The 24,398-nt window shown below is 39.2% G+C and overlaps 1 protein-coding gene across 1 annotated transcript; it reads left to right on the top strand.

Annotated features, from left to right (window-relative positions):
* The first annotated feature begins 741 nt into the window (after positions 1 to 741).
* LOC134354863 (E3 ubiquitin-protein ligase RNF170-like) lies at positions 742 to 24,272 on the top strand. The gene is made up of 6 exons (XM_063064274.1): positions 742 to 880; positions 8,229 to 8,319; positions 14,190 to 14,298; positions 20,897 to 20,970; positions 22,217 to 22,327; positions 23,743 to 24,272. The coding sequence occupies exons 1-6, from the start codon at positions 837 to 839 to the stop codon at positions 24,007 to 24,009; spliced, it is 696 nt and encodes a 231-aa protein (XP_062920344.1). The 5' UTR covers positions 742 to 836; the 3' UTR covers positions 24,010 to 24,272.
* The last annotated feature ends 126 nt before the right edge of the window (positions 24,273 to 24,398 follow it).

Genomic DNA, 24,398 nt, shown 5'->3' with positions numbered 1-24,398 from the left:
TGGGGAGTAGGTACCGAGGAGATGTCAGGGGTAAGCTTTTTACCCAGAGAGTGGTGAGTGTGTGGAATGGGCTGCCAGCAATGGTGGTGGAGGCAGATACAATAGGGTCTTTCAAGGGACTTTCAGATGGGTACATGGAGCTTAGTAAAATAGAGGGCTGTAGGTAAGCCTAGTAATTTCTAAGGTAGGACATGTTCGGAACAACTCTGCGGGCTGAAGGTTCTGTATTGCACTGTAGGTTTTCTATGTTTCTATGTTATTACAAAAATACAGCAATGTTTTGAAATAGACAGCAATTGAGGGTAAGCTAAATTTTTCACAAAGCTGATAGTGCAACAGTACAAGCTGTCCAAAAACCAGAGAGGTTCATACTTCATGGGTACTTCTTCAAAATTATGTACTGATTCATAAGCCAATAGCAAAAATAAAGTGTTTTTGGCTTTTACTTTCTGTATTTACTTTTGTTTTAATTTTTAAAAAGTCTATAGATGACTGGCAAATTGTACTAACTTAAATGCTTGGACTGCAATTAACTTGAAGTTTAATGGTCAAATGTCGCATGATCAAAATACCTTAACTCCTACTTCAGGGCTAGAACTAATCTTTGAACAGTGAGCTGCTTCGTCATCTTGCATGTTCTGTCAGTCATTAACCAAGGAACGTGAATGAAATTCAGTTCCTGCAAAATTAATCCATGCCTTTTTTAATGTTATTTTTGTTAATATTTAATTAAGATGAAAGAATTTGTCAATTGAAGTTTTGAAGAATATTATTAAGTAGTTGCAGTGAACTGTGGATATTCTGCGCTTGCTGTTCTACAACAATCCTACTCCAGGATGTTGCGGCAACATTACCTTTGTCCGAACAGTGAGGAAAAAAGGTAAGAAATTGTGATTCTTGAAAAATGATAATGTAGCAAGATTCATCATTATATTTCTGCTGGATATTATTTTTCTAAGCCACCTAATTTTTACTGAATCATCCCAATTTTGTGCATGATCAAATTTATTTAGCAGTTTTTCAATGAAATGCATTAGCATACTCTTTAGCTGAGCTTATTTTACATAGATGACTATAGTAATTATGTTTCAGTTTTAAGATTGCTTTCTTTTGGTGTAATTTCAATGCATCTTTTTGCTATTTTCCGACTATACTAGATAGATGTCTCTTTCACATTTCCTTACATGATTGAAAGTAGCCATTCTTCCAGCATGTACATACTGTTACTAATAAAATGTAGTCATTAGAACAGAATATTTTAAAACATGTGGCAGCCCAAGCTGGGTATCTTCATTGCACTTCTTTTTTCTCACCCAGTTATTCTAATGAAATTGTATTCTTATCTGAGTAAATTTTGATAGAAGACCGAATTAGCTAAGTGAAGACTTCCTCAACACCTTGGTCTAATTTTAGCTCAACAGACTGTGAGTTTCTAGTGTCCTGTTTTTATTTCCAAATTCAAGCAAGGGTAGTTTAAAAAAAAATTTTCATTCAGAAGTTTTTTGTTTTTCTGCTCTGTTCTGAATCATACCCCTCTATTTATGATCTGGATGACAGAATTGTCAGCTCTGTGGCCAAGTTTGCAGGTGATACGAAGATCCAGTGGCCACTTTATTAGGTACACCTGCACACCTGCTCATTAAAATCAGAATCAGAATCAGAATCAGGTTTATTATCACCGGCATGTGTTGTGAAATTTGTTAACTTAGTTCAATGCAATACAGTGATAATACAGAATAAAAAAGTAAATCAATTACAGTAAATACATATATTGAATAGATTAAAAATAGTGCAAAAACAAATAATATATATTAAAAAGAAGTGAGGTGGTGTTCATGGGTTCAATTCCATTTAGAACTCTTATGGCAGAGGTGAAAAAGCTGTTTCTGAATCGTTGAGTGTGTGCCTTCAGGCTTCTGTACCTCCTTCCTCACAGTAACAATGAGAAGAGGGCATGCTCTGGGTGATTGGGGTCCTTAATATTTGACGTTGCCTTTCTGAGGCATTGCTCCTCGAAGATGTCTTGGATACTACAGAGGCTAGTACCCAACATGGATCTGACTAATTTTACAGCTTTCTGTAGCTTCTTTTGTCCTGTGCCATAGCCATCCTTTCTGTTCCAGACAGTGGTACAGCCTGTCAGAATGCTCTCCATGGCACATCTGTATAAGTTTTCTCATGTTTTAGTTGACAAATCAAATCTCCTCAAACTTCTAATGAAAGACAACCAATGTCTTGTCTTCTTTAGTGCTGCATTAATATGCTGGGACCAGGTTAGATCTTCAGAGATCTTGACACCCAGGAACTTGAAATTGCTTACCCTCTCCATTTCTGATCCCTCTATGAGGATTGGTTTGTGCTTCCTTGTCTTACCCTTTCTGAAATCCACAATCAGCTCTTTCATCTTACTGACATTTAGTGCAAGGATGTTGCTGTGACACCACTCAACTAGCTGGTATATCTCGCTCCTGTATGCTCTCTCATCTCCACCTTTGATTCCGCCAACAATGGTTGTATCATCAGAAAATATATAGATGGTATTTGAGTTATAACTAGCCACACAGTCATGGGTAAAGAGAGAGTAGAGCGGTGGGCTAAGCACACACCCCTGAGGTGCGCCAGTGTTAATCATCAGCGAGGAGATATTATAACCAATCTGCACAGATTGTGGTCTTCCGGTTAGGAAGTCAAGGGTCCAAATGCAGAGGGAGGTACAGAGGCCCAGGTTCTGTAGCTTATTGATCTGGACTGTGGCAATGACAGTGTTAAACACTGAGCTATAGTCAACGAACAGCATCCTGACATAGGTGTTTGTATTGTTCAGGTGGCCACGTGAAGAGCCATTGAGATTGCATCAGCCATAGGCCTATTGTGACAATAGACAAGTTGCAGTGGGTCCAGGTCCTTGCTGAGGCTGGAGTTCATTCTAGCCTCAAAGCATTTCGTCACTTTAGATGTGATTGCTACTGGGCGATATTCAGTAAGGCATCTCACACTACTCTTCTTAGGCACTGGTATAATTGTTACCTTTTTGAAGCAGGTGGGAACTTCTGAGCATAGCAGTGAGAGGTTAAAAATGTCCTTGAATATTCTTGCCAGTTGGTTGGCACAAGTTTTCAGAGCCTTACTGGTACTCCATTGGGGCCTGCTGCCTTGTGAGGATTGACACTCCTTATGACAGCCTGAGTCAGCCTCCAAGACAGAGATCACTGGGTCACCGGGTGCAGCAGGGATTTTCACAGCTGTAGTTATATTCTCCACTTCAAAGCAGACATAGAAGGCATTGAGCTCATCTGATAGTGAAGCATCGCTGCCATTCGAGCTAATGCATTTTGCTTTGTAGGAAGTAATGTCCTGCAATCCTGCCAGAGGTGTCTTGCATCTGATGTCGCCTCTGACCTCACTCAGAATTGTCTCTTTGCTCTTGAAATAGCCTTCTGCAAGTCATACCTCATTCTCTTGTACAGACCTGGGTCACCAGACTTAAGTACCACAGACCTAGCCCTCAGCAGGTGACATACCTGTGGTTCATCCACAGCTTTTTGTCTGTGGAATGTACAGCAAGTTTTCGTAGGCACACACTCATCCACACAGTTTTTAATGAAGTCAGTAACAACTGCAGTATACTCATCCTCATTCGGAGTTGAATTCTTGAATACAGTTCAGTCCACCAATTCAAAGCATTAATTGAAATATCTAATCAGCCAATCATGTAACCACAACTCAATGCATAAGGGCATGCAGACATGGTAAAGGGGGTTATTTGTTGTTTAGAATGGGGAAGAAATGTGATCTAAGTGACCTTGACAGTGAAATGATTGTTGGTGCCAGAAAGGGTGTTTTGAGTAGTTCAGAAACTGTTGATCTCCTGGGATTTTCATGCACAATAGTCTCCAGAGGTTACAGAGAATAGTGATGGTGTGCAAAACAAAAAATTTCCAGTATGTGGCAGTTCATGGGTGAAAACGTCTTGTAATGGGAGAGATTCGGGAGAAAAGCCTGACTGGTTCAAGCTGACAAGAAGGCAACAGTAACTCAAATAACTACGTGTTACCACAGTGGTGTGCAGAAAAGAATCTCTGAATGCACAACACGTTAAACCTGGAAGTGGACAGTGTGCAGCAGCAGAATACCACAAACATACTCAGTTGCCACTTTATTACGTACAGGAGATAACTAATAAAACAGCCACTGAGTATTCCAGATGTGACCTCATAAGTAGCCTGTACAGTTGTAGCATTAACGTCCTGAGCCTAGATGTAATCCCTTTTGAAATTAAGGCTAATATTACATTTGCTTTTTTGGTCGCCTGTGTTAGAATAAAGACTTCTTTTTCCTCCCTGGAATGTTACTTGTAGTGAAAAAAGATATTCCCTTCATTCCATCCGTTCAATCCATGGTGCAGCGTGCAACACTAGAGGTCAGAACTCAACTCCTGACACAGGAGCTGGGAAGCAGCAGTGCTACCTGTTGTACCACTGTGCTGTCCACAACTGTAAACACTTGAATAAACCACTATGATCATCTGGACTTGTACTATTCCACGACACAACTGATGGAATCTCAAAAACAAACTGCTTCAGTGAATCCAATCATGGTAACTCATGCAGCTCCACAGTGTCAGAAGAAAAAAATATCCAGAATCTCACAAAGAGCAAGCAACACTCATGTTGCTAGTTATCAATAAGAGAATCATTCAGTGACTGTAAACCAAGAGAAAACAAGACTTCTAGTTCAACAACTGAACATGTTCTTGCTCAGTGAGAAGACCTGTTAATTTTATGGTGTCATCAGAATATCAACACAAATTTGCCACATCTCCTAACTTGCACTAGCGACTGTGCTTCCAAGCTACTGAAGTGTCTGTAAAGAGGATGTGATCCTATTTACAGACACTGAAAACACTGAGATGTGAAATATGTAAAATAAATGCAATCTCTCCATCTTTGCCAGGTCTGAATGCTGGAAGAGATATTTTAGGCACATTGATAGATGAGTAGAATTCTGCCCTCATGTGTCATGCACACATTTCCAGCCCAGATCTGGAACAACTTTTGGCTGAAAAAATAATCAACATATGAGGGGTGATTGATAAGCTCGTGGCCTAAGATAGAAGAAGACGAGTTATACAGCTCTCGTTATATGCACATGCAGTTCAATTCTTTGAGTGATTATGCGGAAAGTTTGAAGTTAATAACTCATCTCCTTCTACCTTAGGCCACAAACTTATCAATCACCCCTGATGAATTATTAACTGATGAGTTATTAACTTCAAACTTTCTGCATAATCATTCAAAGGGTTGAACTGTATGTGCATGTAACGAGAGCTGTATAACTCATCTTCTTCTACCTTAGGCCATGAACCTATCAAGTGGACACTTTCTGGAGGTCCAAGATCCATATGCTCCACGACCGCTGGACTAAGTGTGTAAATGTAGGAGGGGACTATGTTGAAAAATAAGTGTGTTAGGATTTCTGAAATTGACGCCTACCCTAGGCCACGAACTTACCAATCACCCTTCCTATCATTGAGAACAAGAATCCCCTTCCTAGATGAGAGATGCTGGGCTGTTGTTTTAATGTGGTAGTCGATGCAACCACTTGCATCGTATGGATTTATGTAAAATTTAAGTTTACGTAGGCAAGTTTGTCATATATGTAATCTACTGTGTTGATGCTGCAAAAAGCTAGTTTTCATAGCATTGTACGCTGAGTGTGTATGCCTCTGACAATAAACTTGAGCTTGAGTTCAAGAGTCACTTGATATTTTACTTTCAGCAAGCAGATAATTTCACACTGAAAGGACTACAAGATCACATATGGAATAAATGACAGGAATCAAAGTTCATTTTTCAGCAAACTAAATGGATTTTTTTTTAATATTACAGGCATAGTTTAACAGAATTTTAATTTGGTTGCAGTATACAAACAAAACTAGATCTAGTCCTAGTCTGGCAAAACTGACACGTAAAGAGAGATTTGGTTCCACTAGAGTTTAGAAGTATGAGTGGGGATCTTACAGAAACCTCCAAAATTCTAACTGGACTAGATAGATTAAATGCAGGAAGATTGTTCCCAATGGTAGGAGAATTCAAGATCAAAGGTCACATTGTAAGGGTAATGAGTAAGCCATTCAGAACTGAGATGAAGAGAAATTTCTTACTCCAGCGGGTGGTAAACCTGTGGAATTCTTGACCTCAGAAAGAAGCTGAAGCCATATCATTCATATATTGATGAAGGAATTTGAGAGGGATCAAGGATATAGAAAGAAGGCTTAAAGATGTTTCTGAATTTAAAGGATCTGTTATTATATTGATAGTGGAATAGGCCTGGAGCAAAATAGCTGATTTGTGCTCTTATTTCTATGTTTTTATGGAATCCTGACAAACCGAGAATGAAATTTGGGTAGTTTGGGTGTTATAATTTACCAGAAATGTGATCCAGATAAGACTCACCTAGAGAAAGTGTGGTGTGTGCATCTGTGTGGTGAGGTGGGGGTAGTTGAATGGTGCAGTAGAAAAATGTTTTCACTGAACTTTTATGAAATGAGCTGCCACAGGAAGTTGTACTTGGACAGGTACATGGACAGGAAAGCTTTAGAGGGAAATGGGCTAAGCCTGGACAAAAGGGACAAACTTGAATGCGAATCCTGGTCAGCATGGACCAGTTGGACAGAGAAGCCCAATCCCATGCTGTATAACGACTTCTTAAAGTATTCCATAGTTGAGAAAATCTTTCTTAAGATATCTAAGTCTAGTAGAACTCAAGGGACAGGTAGGTGAAAATTGCCATTTTTTTCATATTGTTTTGGGATCACAATTCCCAGACCGCTTAGCTAAAGAGAAACCACGTTTACATACAACACCTTTATAGTGTTGTGAGTCTAACCATTATTGTCACGTCAGGAAATGCATCATGTCTTCTTCTGGTTAAGTTCCACCTACAGCAATGTGATGAGTAAAAAAACCAAGTAGCTTCCTCTGAATTATGTAATTCTTCCCAAAATTTGGATAAACTCACTGACCTGACTAATAGTTGCAAAATCTAAATATAGACTGGGAATGAAAATTAAATACTGCAGCTGTGGTTAATATGTTTAAGAATTTTCATTGCCGTTCCAAATAATTTTAAACTTTCTGTGATAAAGGCAACATAAAAGAATGCCCCTTCCCCTGGAGAAATCATATTTAAAGCCTGTTTACTGAGCCAAATCAAATATTCAAATATACAGTAAATTTCCACACTAGTTCTTCAGTTCATCCACTTTAAACTTCAAAGGGAATACCCCAAGGTATCAAATTTGCAACAATACATATCATTTACCATGTCAGACTCAATCACAATACGTCTCTCTAGATGGTGGACGGAAGGAGGAAGCTGGTTTAGGGCAGGAAGGTTTGCAATCACTTTAAATGTTCAAGTTTCATTAATGAAAGAAAAAATATTTTTTTATTTTAGATTTCAAATAAAGACCATAAGACCATAAGACCAAAGGAGCAGAAGTCGGCCATTCGGCCCATCGAGTCTGCTCCACCATTTTATCATGAGCTGATCCATTCTCCCATTTAGTCCCACTACCCCGCCTTCTCACCATAACCTTTGATGCCCTAGCTACTCAGATACCTATCAATCTCTGCCTTAAATACACCCAATGACTTGGCCTCCACTGCCGTCCATGGCAACAAATTCCATAGATTCACCACCCTCTGGCTAAAAAAATTTCTTCGCATCTCTGTTCTGAATGGGCGCCCTTCAATCCTTAAGTCATGCCCTCTCGTGCTAGACTCCCCCATCATGGGAAACAACTTTGCCACATCCACTCTGTCCATGCCTTTCAACATTCGGAATGTTTCTATGAGGTCTCCCCTCATTCTTCTAAACTCCAAGGAACACAGTCCAAGAGCGGACAAACGTTCCTCATATGTTAACCCTCTCATTCCCAGAATCATTCTAGTGATTCTTCTCTGTACCCTCTCCAACATCAGCACATCCTTTCTTAAATAAGGAGCCCAAAACTGCCCACAGTACTCCAAGTGAGGTCTTACCAGCGCCTTATAGAGCCTCAACATCACATCCCTGCTCCTATACTCTATTCCTCTAGAAATGAACGCCAACATAAAACTCCAGTTATCAATAGAAATGTTGGTTAAACTTTTTTATATAATGAAATTCATAAGCTTACTTCATATAAGGCTTACCTTTCTTTATTAAAACATTGTGTCTTTCAGATTGAATCATACTAACAGCAACAGGAAGGCAACAGCTGTGATGAAACAGTGTTCAGGCCAGCCAATGGACAGCTGCAACAGTAGTTACCCAGTGAGTGTGTTTTCAATTCTCACGCTGAAGTTTATCTAATAATAAACTATAATGCTCAGTCTTTTCTTTATGATGTTGTTATAAACATGAATGGCTAATGCAAGTTTCTTACATTTTGTGACTTAAACTCATGCATTTACTTGTGACCAGTTCTGATGGAATAACGGCTATTTATTAAGAACAATCTTCGAATCATAGAGTTACACGGTCATTCAGCTGACCAACAAGGCTTTCGGCCCACCACTTTAATGTTGAACATCAAGTACTCATCTCTACTCATCCTAGTTACCAGCACTTGGTCTAGATTTGTTTCTTTGAGATTCAAGAGGTCACCTGGAGACTTAAATGTTGTGAGAGTTCTTGTCTTCAGTATCCTCTCAGTTCCAGGTTTCAACCACTGGCTGATTGAAAATGTTCCCCCTCGGATCCCCTCTAAAACTATACTCTTGCTGTCTATGCCCTTTTGTTTTAGTCTATTCTGCCATGGGGAAGAGTATCCAACTATTGACCCTATCTGTGTCCCTCATAGTTTTCTATCCCTTTCTCAGGTCCATCCTCCACTCCAAGGCAAATAAACTCAGTCTCATAAATGAAGTGCTCCATCCCAGGCAACATTTGGTGAATCTCCTCTGCGCAGTCTTCTGCCCCTTCAATCCTGCAGGGAACCCATGCTTAATTGCTTTTCTTATTTCATGTGGAAGGTGGGACTAACTTGATCTGGGTGGGCAGTGTGGAACTCTAGGGGTAAGTTTTATTATTCTGCATTCACAATTATCAGTAACTGGGAAACGGAAAACCTTCTTCAAAACTAAAATCAATTACTGCTTGCAGTTGGAAACAGCTTATTTGAAATGATGAAGAACCTTTTGAATATTTTCCATTGGAGTAGCAGGTAAATGGTAGGGAACAATCTCAAAGAAAACCCTTGCTGAAATGCAGCAAAGAAAAACAGCAAGATGATAACGAGATGGAACATCAGAAGACATATTGTGAAGAGTGACAGCATATGATACAGGAGCAGAATTAGGCCACTTGGCCACTCAAGTCTGCTCAGCTATTAAATCATGGTTGTTATTTTTTCTGCCTTTCTCCTATAAGCCTTAACCCCTTACAATCAAGAACCTATTGATCTCTGCAATATACTCAATGACTTGGCCTCTCCAGCCCCCCATTGCAATGAATTCCACAGATTCACCACACTCTGGAAAAAGTAATTCCTCCTCATATCAGTTCCAAGGCAATGTCCTTTTATTCTGAAGTTGTGCCTTGGATCCCAGAACCTCCTCTGAATCCTCTCCAAGGGCCAGCACATCATTTCTAAGATACGGGATTCACATTATTCCAAATACATTCTGAGCAATATTCTTATAAATCCTCTTCAGTACCCTTGCTTTCATATTGTAGGCTTCTCGAAATGAATGATAATATTGCATTTGCCTTCCTTACTACAGACTCAACCTGCTGTTAACCTTTAGGGAATCCTGCACTTGGACTCCCAGGTCCCTTTGCACCTCAGATTTCTGAATTCAATTTAGAAACAAGTCTATACTTTTATTCTGCATAACCAAAGACTTCCCTGTGTTGTATTCCATCTGTCACTTCTTTAACCATTCTCTCAGCTATTTTTCTGCAGACTCCTTGCTTTCTTAGTGCTACTTGCCACTCCACCTATCTTGGTATTATTACAAACATGGCCACATTGCCATCAGTTTTGTCATCCAGATCAGGATGAAGTGAAAAGCTGTGGTCCCACCACTGACTTCCAGGGAACTCCACCAGTCAACTGGTAGCCATCCTGAAAAAGACACCTTCATCTTTGCTCAATCTTCTGTCCATGCTAGTACCTTGCCTCTAACTCAGTGGGCTCTTACCTTGTTTACCATGCTCATGTGCAGCACCTTGCAAAGGCCTTTTGAAAATCTATCTCCTTTTTCTACCCTGTTTGTTACTTTCTCAATGATCTCCTTAACAGATTAGTTAAGCAAGATCTTCCCTTAATGAAATGTTGCATTGAGAGTGAACCAACTTTCTTACTTCTACAATTACTTCAAGAAACTCATCAACCTGATACATGTGGACAATGCAAGAAACAGGCCATACTGCCTTTACTTCCTTAGGCAATGGCACATTGCGAATATGTTAATGTGACATTCATATTATTGAGGATTTCAACAAATACTAACCCTCCTGATGCACCCTTCTTTACTTCACATCTGTCAAAAATCCTCAGAAATCTACAGGCCAAGATCACTTTGCATCTTGATGCTGTAAAGGTCATAGCACAAGAATGGGCAAATCCCCTCTACGAGCCCCTGCTGGACACAAACATCAATCCATTGTAACTTTTATTAGAAACATAGAGACACAGAAAACCTACAACACAATACAGGCCCTTTCGGCCCATGATGCTGTGCCGAACATGTACTTACTTTAGAAATTACTAGGGTTACCCATAGCCCTCTATTTTTCGAAGATCCATGTACCTATCCAGGAGTCTCTTCAAAGACCCTATCATATCCACCTCCACCACTATTGCCGGCAGCCCATTCCACACACTCACCAAAAACTTGCCCCTGACATCTCCTCTGTACCTACTTCCAAGCACCTTAAAACTGTGCCCTCTCATGTTAGCTATTTTAGCCCTGGGAAAATGCCTCTGATTATCCACATGATCAATGCCTCATTAGAAGCACATGCCCTGCTACACCACATCAGGTAGTGTTCTAGCAATTTACAGATGGGCCTGTATTGACAAATGCTGTAGATAAACTCCATCACCCACAAGGACCAGTTATTCCAGAACCTGGCATAAAGGGATTGTCCAGAAATTATAAGGACAAAAGCGTCACAAATCATCCATCAAAAATTGTGTTCTTTTGCAGAATTCCTTGAATTTAATCAGCATAAATCAATGAATGTTTGAAATCAATTAATTATGTTGCTATCCAGAAACTTCTGTTTAACTTCTGTCCAACTGTTTAATTCTTAGATTAGATGGTTTAATTGTTATTTTCTTAGCAGTTTAACAATTAATTACCTGTTGTTTTTTAAGTTGTTCTTGTTCGTATATAAGAGCTTAATATTCCTCCAGTGGCTATACAAAGTATAATTTAAGGAAGTTCTGTAAGTTGCTTTGTTCTGAATTATTTATATAAGCGCTTTCTCATTGGTTATTTATTATCTATAGATTTGAATGGAATTTTTTCTTATAAAGGATCATAGAACACTACAGCACAGAAACAGGCCATTCAGCCTATCTAGTCCATGCTGAAGCATTAACCTGCTTAGTTCCATTGATCTGCATCCTGACCATAGCCCTCCATACCCCTCCCATCCATGTACCTATCCAAATTTCTCTTAAATGTTGAAATCAAACCCACATCCACCACTTGTGCTGGAAGCTTGTTCCACCCTCTTACCACCCTCTGAGTTAAGACATTCCCCCTCATGTTCCCTTCAAACATTTCTCCTTTCACCCTTAAGCCATGACCTCTAGTTGTAACCTCACTCATCTTCAGTGGAGAAAACCTGCTTGTATTTACTCTATCTATATTCCACATAATTTTGTATACTACTATCAAATCTCCCCTCAATCTTCTACAGTATGTTCCAGGGAATAAAGTCCTTACCAATTCATTCTTTCCCTATAACTCAGGTCCTCAGGTCCTCATGTCCCAGCAACATTCGCGTAAATTTCCTCCGCACTCTTATTTACATCTTTCCTGTAGTGTAGGTGACCAAAACTGCACACGATACTCCAAGTTAGGTCTCACCAACATCTTATACAATTTCAACATAACATCCCAACTTAATACATTGATTTATGAATGCCAATGTGCCAAAAGTTTCTTTATGACCCTATCTACTTGTGACACCACTTCAAGAAATTATGGATCTGTATTCCCTGATCCCTTTGTCCTGCTGCACTCTTCAGTGTCCTACTGGCACCGTACAAGACCTACCCTGGTTGATCCTTCCAAAGTGTACCACCTCACACTTCTTTGTATTAAATTCCATCTGCCATATTTCAGCCCATTTCTCCGGCCGATCCAGATCCCACTGCAAACTTTGCTAGTCTACCTTGCTGTCCACTACACCCCTAATCTTGGTCTCATCCACAAATCTACTGATCCAGTTTATCACATTATCATCCAGATCATTGATTTAGATCACAAACAGCAATGGATCCAGCACTGATCCCTCCAGCACACCACTAGTCACAGGCTAATCTACTACCAAGACACAAGAGAGGCAACCATCTACTACCACACACTGGACTTCCATGAAGCCAACATCTAATCCAATTTACTACCTCATCATGAATGCCAAACGACTGAACCTTCTTGACCAACCTCCCATGTTGGACCATGTCAAAGTCCTTGCTAAGGTCCATGTAGACAATATCCACTGCCTTGCCTTCATCAACTTTTCTGATAACTTCCTCAAAAAACTTTATAAGATTGATCAAGCATGACCTATAAAGCTCACAACCACGTTGACTATCCCTAATCAGTCCCTGTCTATTTAAATATATATGAATATCCCTCAGGCTACCTTCCAGTAACTTTCCCACTACTGGTATCAGGCTCACCCACCTATAATTTTCTGGTCCATTCTTAAACAACAGAACAACTTTAGCTATCCTCCAATCCTCTGGCACCTTATCTGTGGCTAAGGATGTTTAACACCAATGCTGAGCTCGACAATTTCATTAACTTTGCCTCCAACTTCCTCTCTGCCCTTAAGTTCATTAAGTTCACTATCTGCCTGTATTTTAGTATTTCTTATATGCAAATAACAGTTTAATGTGCCTCTAGTTACTATACAAAGTATAATTCCTGGAAGCGCTGGAAGTTTCTATGTTCCATATTATTTAAGTAAGTGTTTTCCCCTTGGTTAACTTGGTACTGCAGTATTTGAGTAAGTGCTTTCCAATTGGTTAATTTTTATGTATAGATTTGAATGGAATATTTTCGTACCTCTGACGTATAAAAATTCCTTCAGGTTGTTATAGCCGGGGGTGATAGTGGAGGCAAGCTCCTACTACCAATGAAATACTGCCAATGGCGTGCCCCTCAAATAGCCTTTGACCCCCAAGTCCAGCTCCTGGTCTTCATGTGTGGCTTAGCTACTAAGCCCGGAGGAACCGTTTCTACTGACAGGAGAAGGGACAAAGGCCGGTTACTGGCACCTTAAAACCAGTCGCTTCGGTAAATAGGGCTCATCAGCCAAGGTTGGCAGCTCATCTAGGAGATGGAAAACTCTGATCTTAAACCTCCACTGCCTTGCGGCTATACCTACTCATGGGGAAGGCTTCAGGAGTAAACCCCGAGAGAAAAATTCCGAGCTGGAGTCCCTAAGGCAGTCCTGACTGGCAATTCCTGTGATGCTGCTGGTACCAAACTGTATCGGTCTCTGCCGTTCCTTTGGGTTCATCAGGTGCGAGGAGAGGGGGAGCTTGCTACATGGGCAACAGCTTGCTCTCCATATTGTACTGCCCAGGTTTGCATATCTGGACAGCTAGGGTGCAATATCCATGGTCAACTCTGACTGTCAGAGGCCTCAGACTCAGACAGGTATAAAGATAGCTGTTCCATGCTAGGTGCCTTCTTTGTTCCTTTGTTTCTCTCTCTTTGCTTGGTAGACCTCTGTCACTTTCTGTTCAGCTTCTCTTTGTTCTATCAACTCTTAATAAAATGATCATGAGACAAGTTTTGTGTCTCTTTCCTGACTTCTGAAAGACCCTTGGATTTAAACATCAGAATCCAACAGGGGTTATTGCAGAAGTTCTCATTGTCAGAAAGGTAAAATCTATGGCAACCTACAATTTGAAGAATCCAACCATTTAATATTTCTTTCTTTTGTGGCAGGAGTTGCAAACCTATTCAAAGTCTTGTTTCCATGGTGATCTGCACTGTCCCATTTGTCTCCAAGTTCCAATGCTTCCTGTGGAAACCAGCTGTGGACATTTATTTTGTGGTAGGTTTCACTCTGTGAAGTTATATTCTCCACACCATCCTAAAATGTTTGTTTTTTGGAGAATGTGAGGAATAGATGTTTCTTTCCTTTGTCAAGTTCCCTGTGACGGGTTAAAGAACCAGTGGAAATAGAAAACACTTTGGAGTCCAGTATTACTATTAACTACTGGTATTTATTAGTTAATAGCAATACAGTAATATAACTGCAGATAAATCAAACAGATTAGCAATGATTACATATAAGTAAATATATCAGTAAGTGTGGAAATATATGAAAACCAAGCTTCTTCAAGTCTAGGGGTAAATAGATACAGTCTTATGATGATGAGTAAGGTTCATTTCAGTTCATGGTATTGAGTTGAGTAGTGATGGAGAGAGAGAGAGGGAGAGATTTGAGTGTTCAGGTGAGCTGACGCCATCGATCTTCCCGTTGTCCTTCAAAATCCTTTAGAAGTCACCGACTGTGACCACAACAAAAGGGGACCATTCTTCTGTGGTGGAGTTATCAACCCAGGTGAGGGTTGGACACACAAATAACTCCCCACCAGTCACACTCTGTTCACACTGCGAGAGCCACTGATCGATCCGCCTGATTGATCCTCCAAAACCCACTTTTTCTGTCGGCACAACAAAGCTCATTCAGTGTCCAAAACCATGTGTCTCAGGTCTATCATCTGACCTTCTATTTATCTCCCCGTGCTAAATACCAACTGTCACTCAAACAGCTCCTCCCCTCTCTGTCTGTAAGAATTTCCAAGCAGGCAGCGACCTTGTAGAAATGTAAACATACTGTGAGCAGCCTTCGCCTCTCTCTCTCTTAAAAACAAGATGTCGGTGTTAAATAACTCTCCCTTTTTAACAAGGTGTTTGTGTTGGGCACCTCTCTCTCTCTCCTCAAAAGCACAGTTCATACGGGTAATCGAGCATAGTTCATAGGGGTAATTCAGGACCCTGTCACACCTTCCATTTCCCATGTACGTAATTCAATCTTACCAATGATACCAAACACATCCGATGTATAGCCATTGCTCTTTTCTCTTTTTTTTGAATTGAAGCTGCTGGCATTAATTTAGAACTTCCTCTTAGTTTTGGTAAAGGTAAATGTAACCAATATCTTTTATTCCTTTGGTGCTCTTATACATTGGAATATTGTGAAATAATCTAAAACAACTGATGCCATTATTTTTGTAGTGTTAAGATCACTAGACGGTGCTCTGTAGATTAGTAAAGTCCTGTTTTAAATTCATAGCCACTCAGCACAGATGCTGTTAGCTTCTGACTAGAAACGTGTTTGGATGTTGTCCAAAAAGAGAATCAGGCTGAGTTATGCCTTCCGCTATGTTCAAATACTACTACTAGTACTTCCTGTCAATGCTCATATATCACATGCATTAACTTGGGTACATACTGCAGACAGAATACATGGAGTTGGTAGTGTTCATTTTCAGAATCAACATTAGAATCAGACTTATTATCACTGGCATATGCCATGAAATGTGTTTTGTGGCTGCAGTACAGTGACAATTACTGTAAGGTACAATGAGAAATATTTTTAAAAAAGTAGTACAAAAAGAGAGCATAATATTGAGGTAATGTTCATGCATTCATGAGGGGAAGAAGCTGTTCCTAAAAGTTTGAGCATGTGTCTTCAAGCTCTTGTACCTCCTCTGTGATGGCAGTAAAGAGAAGAGGGCATGTTCCTATGGTGAGGGCCTTCATGTTGGTTGCCACATTCTCAAGGCATCGCATTTTGATGGTGTTCTTGATGCTGGGAGGCTCGTGCCCATGATGGAGTTGGCTGAGTTTACACCCGCTGAAGCCTTTTCTGATCCTGTGGATTAGTAATGCCTTTGTACAAGACAGTGATGCAACCAGTCAGAATGCTCTCCACAGTACATCTGTAGAAATTTGCTGGAGTCTTTGGTGACATACCAAATTTCCTCAAGCTCCTAATGAAATATAGCCGTTAACTTGCCTGTTTTGTAATTACAGCAATATGTAGGCCCAAGATAAATCTTCAGACATGTTGACAGACAGAAACTTGAAACAGCTCACTCTTTCCACTGCTGATCCCTTGATGATGACTGGTGTGTGTTTCCTCAAATTCCCCTTCCTGGAGTCCACAATCAATTCCTTGGTCTTACTGAGACTGGGAATAAGGTTGTTGCTGTGACACCCCTCTAACAAGCCAATCTATCTCACTCCTGTATGCCTTCTTGTCACCATCTGAGATTCTGCCAACATCAGTTGTGTCATTGGCGGATTTATAGATAGAGTTTGAGTTGTGCCTAGCCACACAGTCATGGGTGTACAGAGAGTATAGTGACATACTAAGCATGCATCCTTCATGTTGCGGTTCACTAAGACAAACAACAAATATCCTCTAATGAAGACAGTCAACATTCAGTTTCAGCTGTGGGTGATCCAACTATGTATCAAAAGTCAAATTAAGTGCTGCACATCTTTTGTAAAGGCATGCGCGCGTTTATATGATACACACTGCTTCCCCTTAAAAAATATGCAAATCACCACTACTGCATATTTTCTTGCTGGGTCAGCTTGTAGCCATTCAAGCTAAGTTTGCTTCTTTCTTGATTTCGTGTTCAAAAGGGCTCTTAGGGTACTCCAACACTTCAACTTGTTGCTAAGACTAGAGAGGCTGAGGTATAGGAATTTGTTGTCCAGGCTACATCTTTATTCTTCAGAACATAGGAAAATGAGGGCCAACCTTACAAAAGTGTTTAAAATTATGAAAGGTATATATAAGACCATAAGATATAGGAGCAGAAGTAGGCCATTCGGCCCATCCAGTCTGCTCCACTATTCAATCATGGGCTGATCTAATTCTTCCAATCATCCCCACTCCCCTGCCTTCTCCCCATACCCTTTCTCCCATACCCTTCCATTTCCCTAAACTATCTAAGTCTCCCTGCAGGCTCTCTGTTTCCTCAACACTACCTGCTCCTTGACCTATCTTTGTATCAGCAGCAAACTTAGCCACAAATCCATTAATCCCATAGTCCAAATTATTGACATACATTGTAAAAAGCAGCGGTCCCATCACCAGCCCCTGTGGAACTCCACTGGTAACTGGCAGCCAGCCAGAATATGATCCCTTTATTCCCGCTCTCTTATTTCTGCCGAGCAGCCACTGCTCCACCCATGCTAGTAACTTCTCTGTAATTCCATGGGCTCTGATCTTACTAAGCAGCCTCATGTGCGGCACCTTGTCAAAGGCCTTCTGAAAATCCAAGTACACCACATCCATTGCATCTCCTTTGTCTACCCTGCTTGTAATTTCCTCAAAAAATTGCAGTGGATTAGTCAGTCAAGATTTTCCTTTCAGGAAACCATGCTGGCTTTGACCTATCTTGTCATGTGCCTCCAGGTACTGCGTAATCTCATCCCTAACAATCAATTCCAACAACTTCCCAACCACTGATGTCAGGATAACAGGTCTATAGTTTCCTTTCTGCTGCCCCCCACCACCCTTTTTAAATAGCGGAGTAACATTTGCAATTTTCTATTCATCCAGTACAATGCCAGGATCTATTGATTCTTGAAGGATCATCGTTAATGCCTCCGCCGTCTGTCTCCGGTTACTTCCTTCAGAACCCGAGGGTGCATTCCATCAGGTCCAGGAGATTTATCCACCCTCAGACCATTAAGCTTCCTGAGCACCTTCTAAGTCATAATTTTCACTGCACATACTTCACTTCCCCGACACTCTTGAATGTCCAGTATACTGCAGATGTCTTCCACTGTGAAGACTGATGCAAAATACGCATTCAGTTCCTCTGCCATCTCTGCGTCTCTCATTACAATATCTTGAGCATCATTTTCTATTGGTCCTATATCTACTCTCCACTCTCTTTTACCCTTTATATACTTAAAAAAAGCTTTTAGTATCTTCTTAGATATTAGTCACCAGCTTCCTTTCATAATTCATCTTTTCCTTTCTAATGACCTTCTTAGTTTCCTTCTCCAAGTTCTTAAAAGCTTCCCATCCTCTATCTTCCCACTAGCTTTGGCTTCCTTGTGTGCCCTTTCTTTTGTTTTTACTTCGGCTCTGACTTCATTTGTCAGCATTTGGGAGTCCTTGTGCAGGATACCATAAAGTTTAACTTCCAGGTTGAATCAGTGGTGCAGAAGGCAAATGCAATGTTGGCATTCATTTCTAGAGGTATAGAATATAAGAACAGGGATGTGATGTTGAGGCTCTATAAGGCACTTGTGAGAGACCACACTTAGAGTATTGTATGAAGTTTTGGGCTCCTCATTTCAGAAAGGATATACTGACATTGGAGAGGGTTCGGAGAAGATTCATGAGAATGATTCCAGGAAAGAAAGGGTTACTGTATGGGGAACATCTGGCAGCTCTTGAGCTGTATTCCCTGGAGTTCAGGAGAATGAGGGGGGATCTCATAGAAACATTTCGAATGTTAAAAGACCTGAACAGATTAGATATGGCAAAGTTATTTCCCATGGTAGGGGTGTCCAGAACAAGACGGCACAACTTCAAGATTGAAGGACGTCCATTTAGAACAGAGGTGCAGAGAAATTACTTTAGTCAGAGAGTGGTAAATCTGTGGAATTTGTTGCCACGAGCAGCTGTGGATGCCAAGTCATTGAGTGCATTTAAGGATTGATAGATAGGTTCTCGATTAGCCAGGGCATGAAAGGGTATGGGGTGAAAACAGGGGAGTGGGATGACTGGAAGAATTGGATCAGCCCATGATTAAATGGCAGAGCAGACCCGATGGGCTGAATGGTCTACCTCTGCTCCTATATCTTATGGTCTTCTGGACATGACACTTATTCTGGCTACTTATGCATTTTTAAATTTCCGCTTAGTTTTTCTTTCTGAAAAGAAGGGTGAAAGGTTTATGTTGTATGTAACATTGCTGCTGCCATCAAGAAGGAGGTACAGGATCCTCATGACCCGCACCACTAGGTTCAGTAACAGTTATTACCCTCAACCATCAGGCTCTTGAACCAGAGGGGATAACTTCACTTAACTTCACTTGCCCCATCACTGAACTGTTCCCACAGCCTATGGACTCACTTTTAAGGACTCATCTAATGTTCTTAATATTTATTTCTTATTTATTTTTTATTATTATTTTGATTTGTTCTTGTATTTGCATTTTGTTGCATTCTGCAAATTAATTGTTTGTCTGTCTTGTTGTGTGCAGTTTTTCCATTGATTGTACCGTTTATTTGTACTTACTGTGAATGACCGCAGGAAAATGAATCTCACGGTACTATATGGTGACATACATGTACTTTGATAATAAATTTACTTTGAACTTTGGTTAACAATTACTGCTGTGTTAAAGTTTTACTATTTCAAAAACGGCACCATTTGATTATCTACTCTCTGCATGTTGCAACAATGTTTAGTGTGGAACTTGCCAGAAAGTCTTTCTACTTCTGTGGAAGAAAGTCATGTTGATTTTACATTGCAATCTTTTCTTCTGTTTAATAAGTTACGTTTGTTTGTTTGCTTGAACTCCTGATTATTTCCCAGGAATTTAGCGAGAGATAAAGACAGAGAGAGAAATACTAAAGACAATTTCTAGCTGTCTGTGACTGCAATTGACTTCTCTATATTGAATAACCAAAAACACTTTCTACCAATGATAAATATTGCCTTGTTTTAAGATCTTAAAATTTACAGCATTTAAAAAAATCAAAAGGAGAGTTTAGGTAAGCATTCATAATACATGATTTTTAATCCATGTGTGATTAATTCCCCTATGAGCCGTTTATCAGAACGTTCACGTAAATTGTGATTATGCTTGTGGACCTGCACTCCACTAATCAATTAGCTTCCATAAAACTTAAGAAAAATGATTCTTTAAACTGCTGAACATTCAGCAAATCCCAATTAGTTTACTAATATGTTTTTAGGAAAGGGAATTTGCCATCACAAATTACTCCGTTTGGTCTGCTGTTAAATTTACTTTACAAGCCTGACTGACAATACAAGTGGGTAAAATTTATAAAAGTATTATCTTTGCTGGTAGGAAAAAAAACTATTCACCTAAGTCAGCCATGTTATACTATTGACTGCTAGGTTAATAGTGCTAGAAATGAATACACATGTGCACAGTTCCAGTGTCAGAGTACTTGAAGTTTACATGCAATTGCGTGAATTAAACAGCTATATTTGAACTTAAAGTTGTAGTTATATTTCCAAAATGTTTGCAGGAGCTCCCCTTTTGCAAGAGTTCCTCCTTAAGATTCAAGATTCAAAATAAAACTTTTAAGATAAAGACTTGTCTTGGACTCGAACTTATATAACATCCATGTAATCAAAACTTATGCAGTTGCTAACTGTAGGGGGCTAAGCAATTCTTGTGAATCAGTTGCAGGCTGATTATCATGTACTGAAGTTTCATCACAACTTTAATTCCAGTTTTTGCCAAATTCTGGACATTTAATTCATTGACTCAGGTATCTTTAGAATTAAGTTAAAATTATCAAAATATCCTATCAGATTGAACTGACTTTACACCTTGATTTTAGAAGTTAAAGAACAATGTTTCAGCTTAGTTATTAAACAGTGCTATTTTCTGCTGTTCTTTTACCAACAGGGCCATGTATAATTGCATATTGGAAACATGGGTCTTGGTTAGGACCTGTAAGCTGCCCTCTATGTCGAAGAAAGGTATGAATGAAAAGAAATTGTTAATTAAATTGAAATTAATAAATGCCACTAAACATAAAGCCATTTACATTTTAAATGGAAGTCAAAGTGGTAGCACAGCTACAGTCATACATAATTTCTACTAACAGAAATGTTGGGGTGGAAATTCCTCAAGCTTTCTGTCAAATATGAAGGTAGCAATATGGCTGAAGCACCTGTCCAGACTCAAGGCTTCCAGCTGATCTGAAATTAAGCCTAGGAAGGGTGTGGTCACAAGTTTGCCCTAAGAATAATGAAGGACAGCCTCAAGAAAATTCACTAACTTTCTCACAAAATAAAATCTTTACTCAGTTGACTGTTAAACATATCAATGGGTAAATTTATACGTTTTTCCAAATTTTAAAAGTTGACACCTCATCTGAAAAGCAGGGTCTATGCTAATGCAGCTTGCACTAAATATTGACTAAAGTGCCAGCAGATAGAGTGTTCTCAGGTCGTAGACTAGGCCTGCAACCAACTCAGTACTGATACAGACACTGCAACAAGGAATGGCTCTGAGATTCAGTCCAGCTGAGCCAAGGCCTCACTAATGACAATTTGAAAGGTCAACTGCAAAAAAAAAGTTGCTTGGCTGGTGTAAATGTCACAGCCATTTCCAAGAAACATACCTAATAAGAGACCTATAGGTTTTAATAATTTAGATTTTATTAAAGTAAGGACTCTTTCAAGATCAAAATTATGATGGACTAGAAAGCCTCGACCAGCTCCTATTTCACAGATTAGTGCGACATCTACAGATTATTGACATGATTTTTACATATAGTGGCTGGTATTTTCCACATCTAATATGCTTCCAAACTGGGCATGAACGAAAAGAGGTCATAGTGAATGACAAAATGAATTATTAGAACGTCTTTGAGATGGTGCTGGTCAAGGAATGGTCATCATGTTTGTACATTATGAAATAACTATTATTTTCTATGATAGAAATTTAATACTTTTCTTATGTATCATAATCATGTTTCCTAAATGTTATGTTAATGAATAATTAGTACCACTAATTCAATGTATTTTATGTATTAAAAAATAAAAGACTTCTCATTAGTAAAATTCAAATTAAGAGTGGGAATGCTAAATTAGCTGCAATAAATTATTATAATCCCGCTGAACATACTGTATATTGCTACTGTGTAAAAGCAAAAGCCCACTTCATTCTTTCACCTTATGCTCGTAAGAATCGGGATAACTCTGTTTCTCTTTACTTCAGGTGAGCCTGCTCTGTTGTCTGTCCCATGAGAATCACCAGGAATGGCATGGGCAGCAGATCCTCCGAGATATCAGGGAATACAACAAGCGTTTCTCTGGACAGCCTCGACCTGTAAGCCTACTCTTTGAAAGTCGATCTACCCTCAGTGTAGGAGAAGCACAACAGTTTCATGGTCATGTTGTCTCATGAGACCTATTTTCACAAATTAAGACAAATCAAAGCAAATCTTTAGATTTATATAATAAGAAAAATCTAAAGAATAATGAAAATGTTTAGTAATTGTCAAGATTTTATAATCTACTTTATGATGGTTCAGCAAAATGAACAAAAAGAAACTGCAGACACTGGAAATCTAGAATAAAAGCAGAAATGCTGGAAATATTCCCCAGGTGAACCCATTTCTGGCGCGAGAAAGAGAATTAATATTTCCAATTTGGATTTCCACACATGCAGCCTGACCTGCTGAGTATTTCCAGCATTTGTTCTTATTATTCTTAGGTTAAGTTTGAACTGGCAAACTTTTCTTTCTTTGATTATTCAGCAAAGGAATCTGCATGCACGAACAACTTGTTCTTTAACCAAAATATAAAGCACTGCAGATGACAAATATGAAATTAAAATGCAGAATCCTCAAAATACTTTATGGGTCAGGCAACATCTCTGGATGGAGTATGCCTCACTTAAACATTATAATTAAAGCACCAGTAGTCTGTGTAGCTGCTAGCTGATATGGACACGATATGGAGCAATAATCTGGAGAAGTGGAGATGGTGGGGTAATATGGAGAGCTGGGAAGCAAACAGCAAGATATTCTTTAGGGAAGCTGGAATATGTGCTATCAATGGAGTTTATAGACAACGTAGATATGAAAGTATTTCTGCACCTGTTACTCTAAAAAAAACTGTTAGTTTGTGCCTTCGGTAAAACCAGCAATTGACGATCTAAATAACAATTGTAAGAATGGCATAGGACCCCAAGATTTTTTAAGCACAATGAGATTTTCAATTGTTTGAAGTAAGTATGCATTACATAGGTTTCAGATATGAAGGTAGAAAACTGATCACTGAGAAAATCACATAATACGTGAAATTGAGATGTTTAGTGAACAAAGAGTGCATAATTTCTTAGAGTAAATCCTTAAGAAAAGAGATCAACTCTGCAGACCTCCAGGTTTTGCAGCAACACTTTTTATGGTGGAAACATTCTAGAACCTATAGAATTTCGAATCTTTGAGCTTTCTAGAATTCGCCTTTTAAATGTTGGGATGCATATAATCAGGTTTTAATAACTTACAATTTTTTGAATTTCTTTAGTACATTCTGTTCATTAACATCAATTTCTATTATTCTCACCAGACTCTTTGGTTTTATCTTTTTTTTTGTTTTCCTCTGCAAGGAGAGACAAAAATATTTATTTATTATTGCTACCATTTTCTTATTCACCATTAAATTCTCCTAATTGTAATTTATTGATTGCATATTGTCATGTCATTCTTGTTCCCCATAACATCTAATGCTTTTGATCAGTTTGCAGATTATGTCTTTGACATGCCACTGTTGCTCCAGATGGCCTTCAGAGGGCTCTTGACAATGACTGGATTAGTGTGGATCTTCCGTCTAAGGATTGCAATTTGCTTCTTTGGAGCCATCATCCACCTTACTTCTCCTCTTGATATTATACCTGAAGCGTTCAGTGGGATCTTGAGGACTTTTGATGATTTGACAGTTGTAATCCTGTTGCTTTTCTGCATGATTAATATTTGCCAGCAGATGGGGCTAGAGGAAGCCACTTGAAAAAATGCCACAACTCAGTGTCTGTAACCATTTCTAACAAATGTTCAAGGAAAACTGTAAATATGCTTTAGTAATTTGAATTGATACCTGTACACAGATTTTTAATGTTACTATTGCTTAGTATTTAATATCCTTGTTTGTAAAAAAATATAACCAGACCCTCTAAACTGTTTTTATGTTAATAAATCTGAAACTATTTATGCATTTGACTAATAGGTATAAAATACACTTTTAAAATCCTTGAAGGTCCAAAATGAAAATGTTTTAATCCCATAATTATCTTTATTTAATAACATCTGTTTGAAAACAAAACAAAAATGAGTATTATTTTGAAATTGGTAAGAGTGTATTTGGTCCAAGAAGGCAAACTTGGGTTGGTTTCTCTGGAG

The sequence above is a fragment of the Mobula hypostoma genome, chromosome 12 (assembly GCF_963921235.1).
Source record: "Mobula hypostoma chromosome 12, sMobHyp1.1, whole genome shotgun sequence".
NCBI classification, from domain to species: domain Eukaryota; kingdom Metazoa; phylum Chordata; class Chondrichthyes; order Myliobatiformes; family Myliobatidae; genus Mobula; species Mobula hypostoma.
This window is presented reverse-complemented; position numbering and strand designations above follow the sequence as displayed.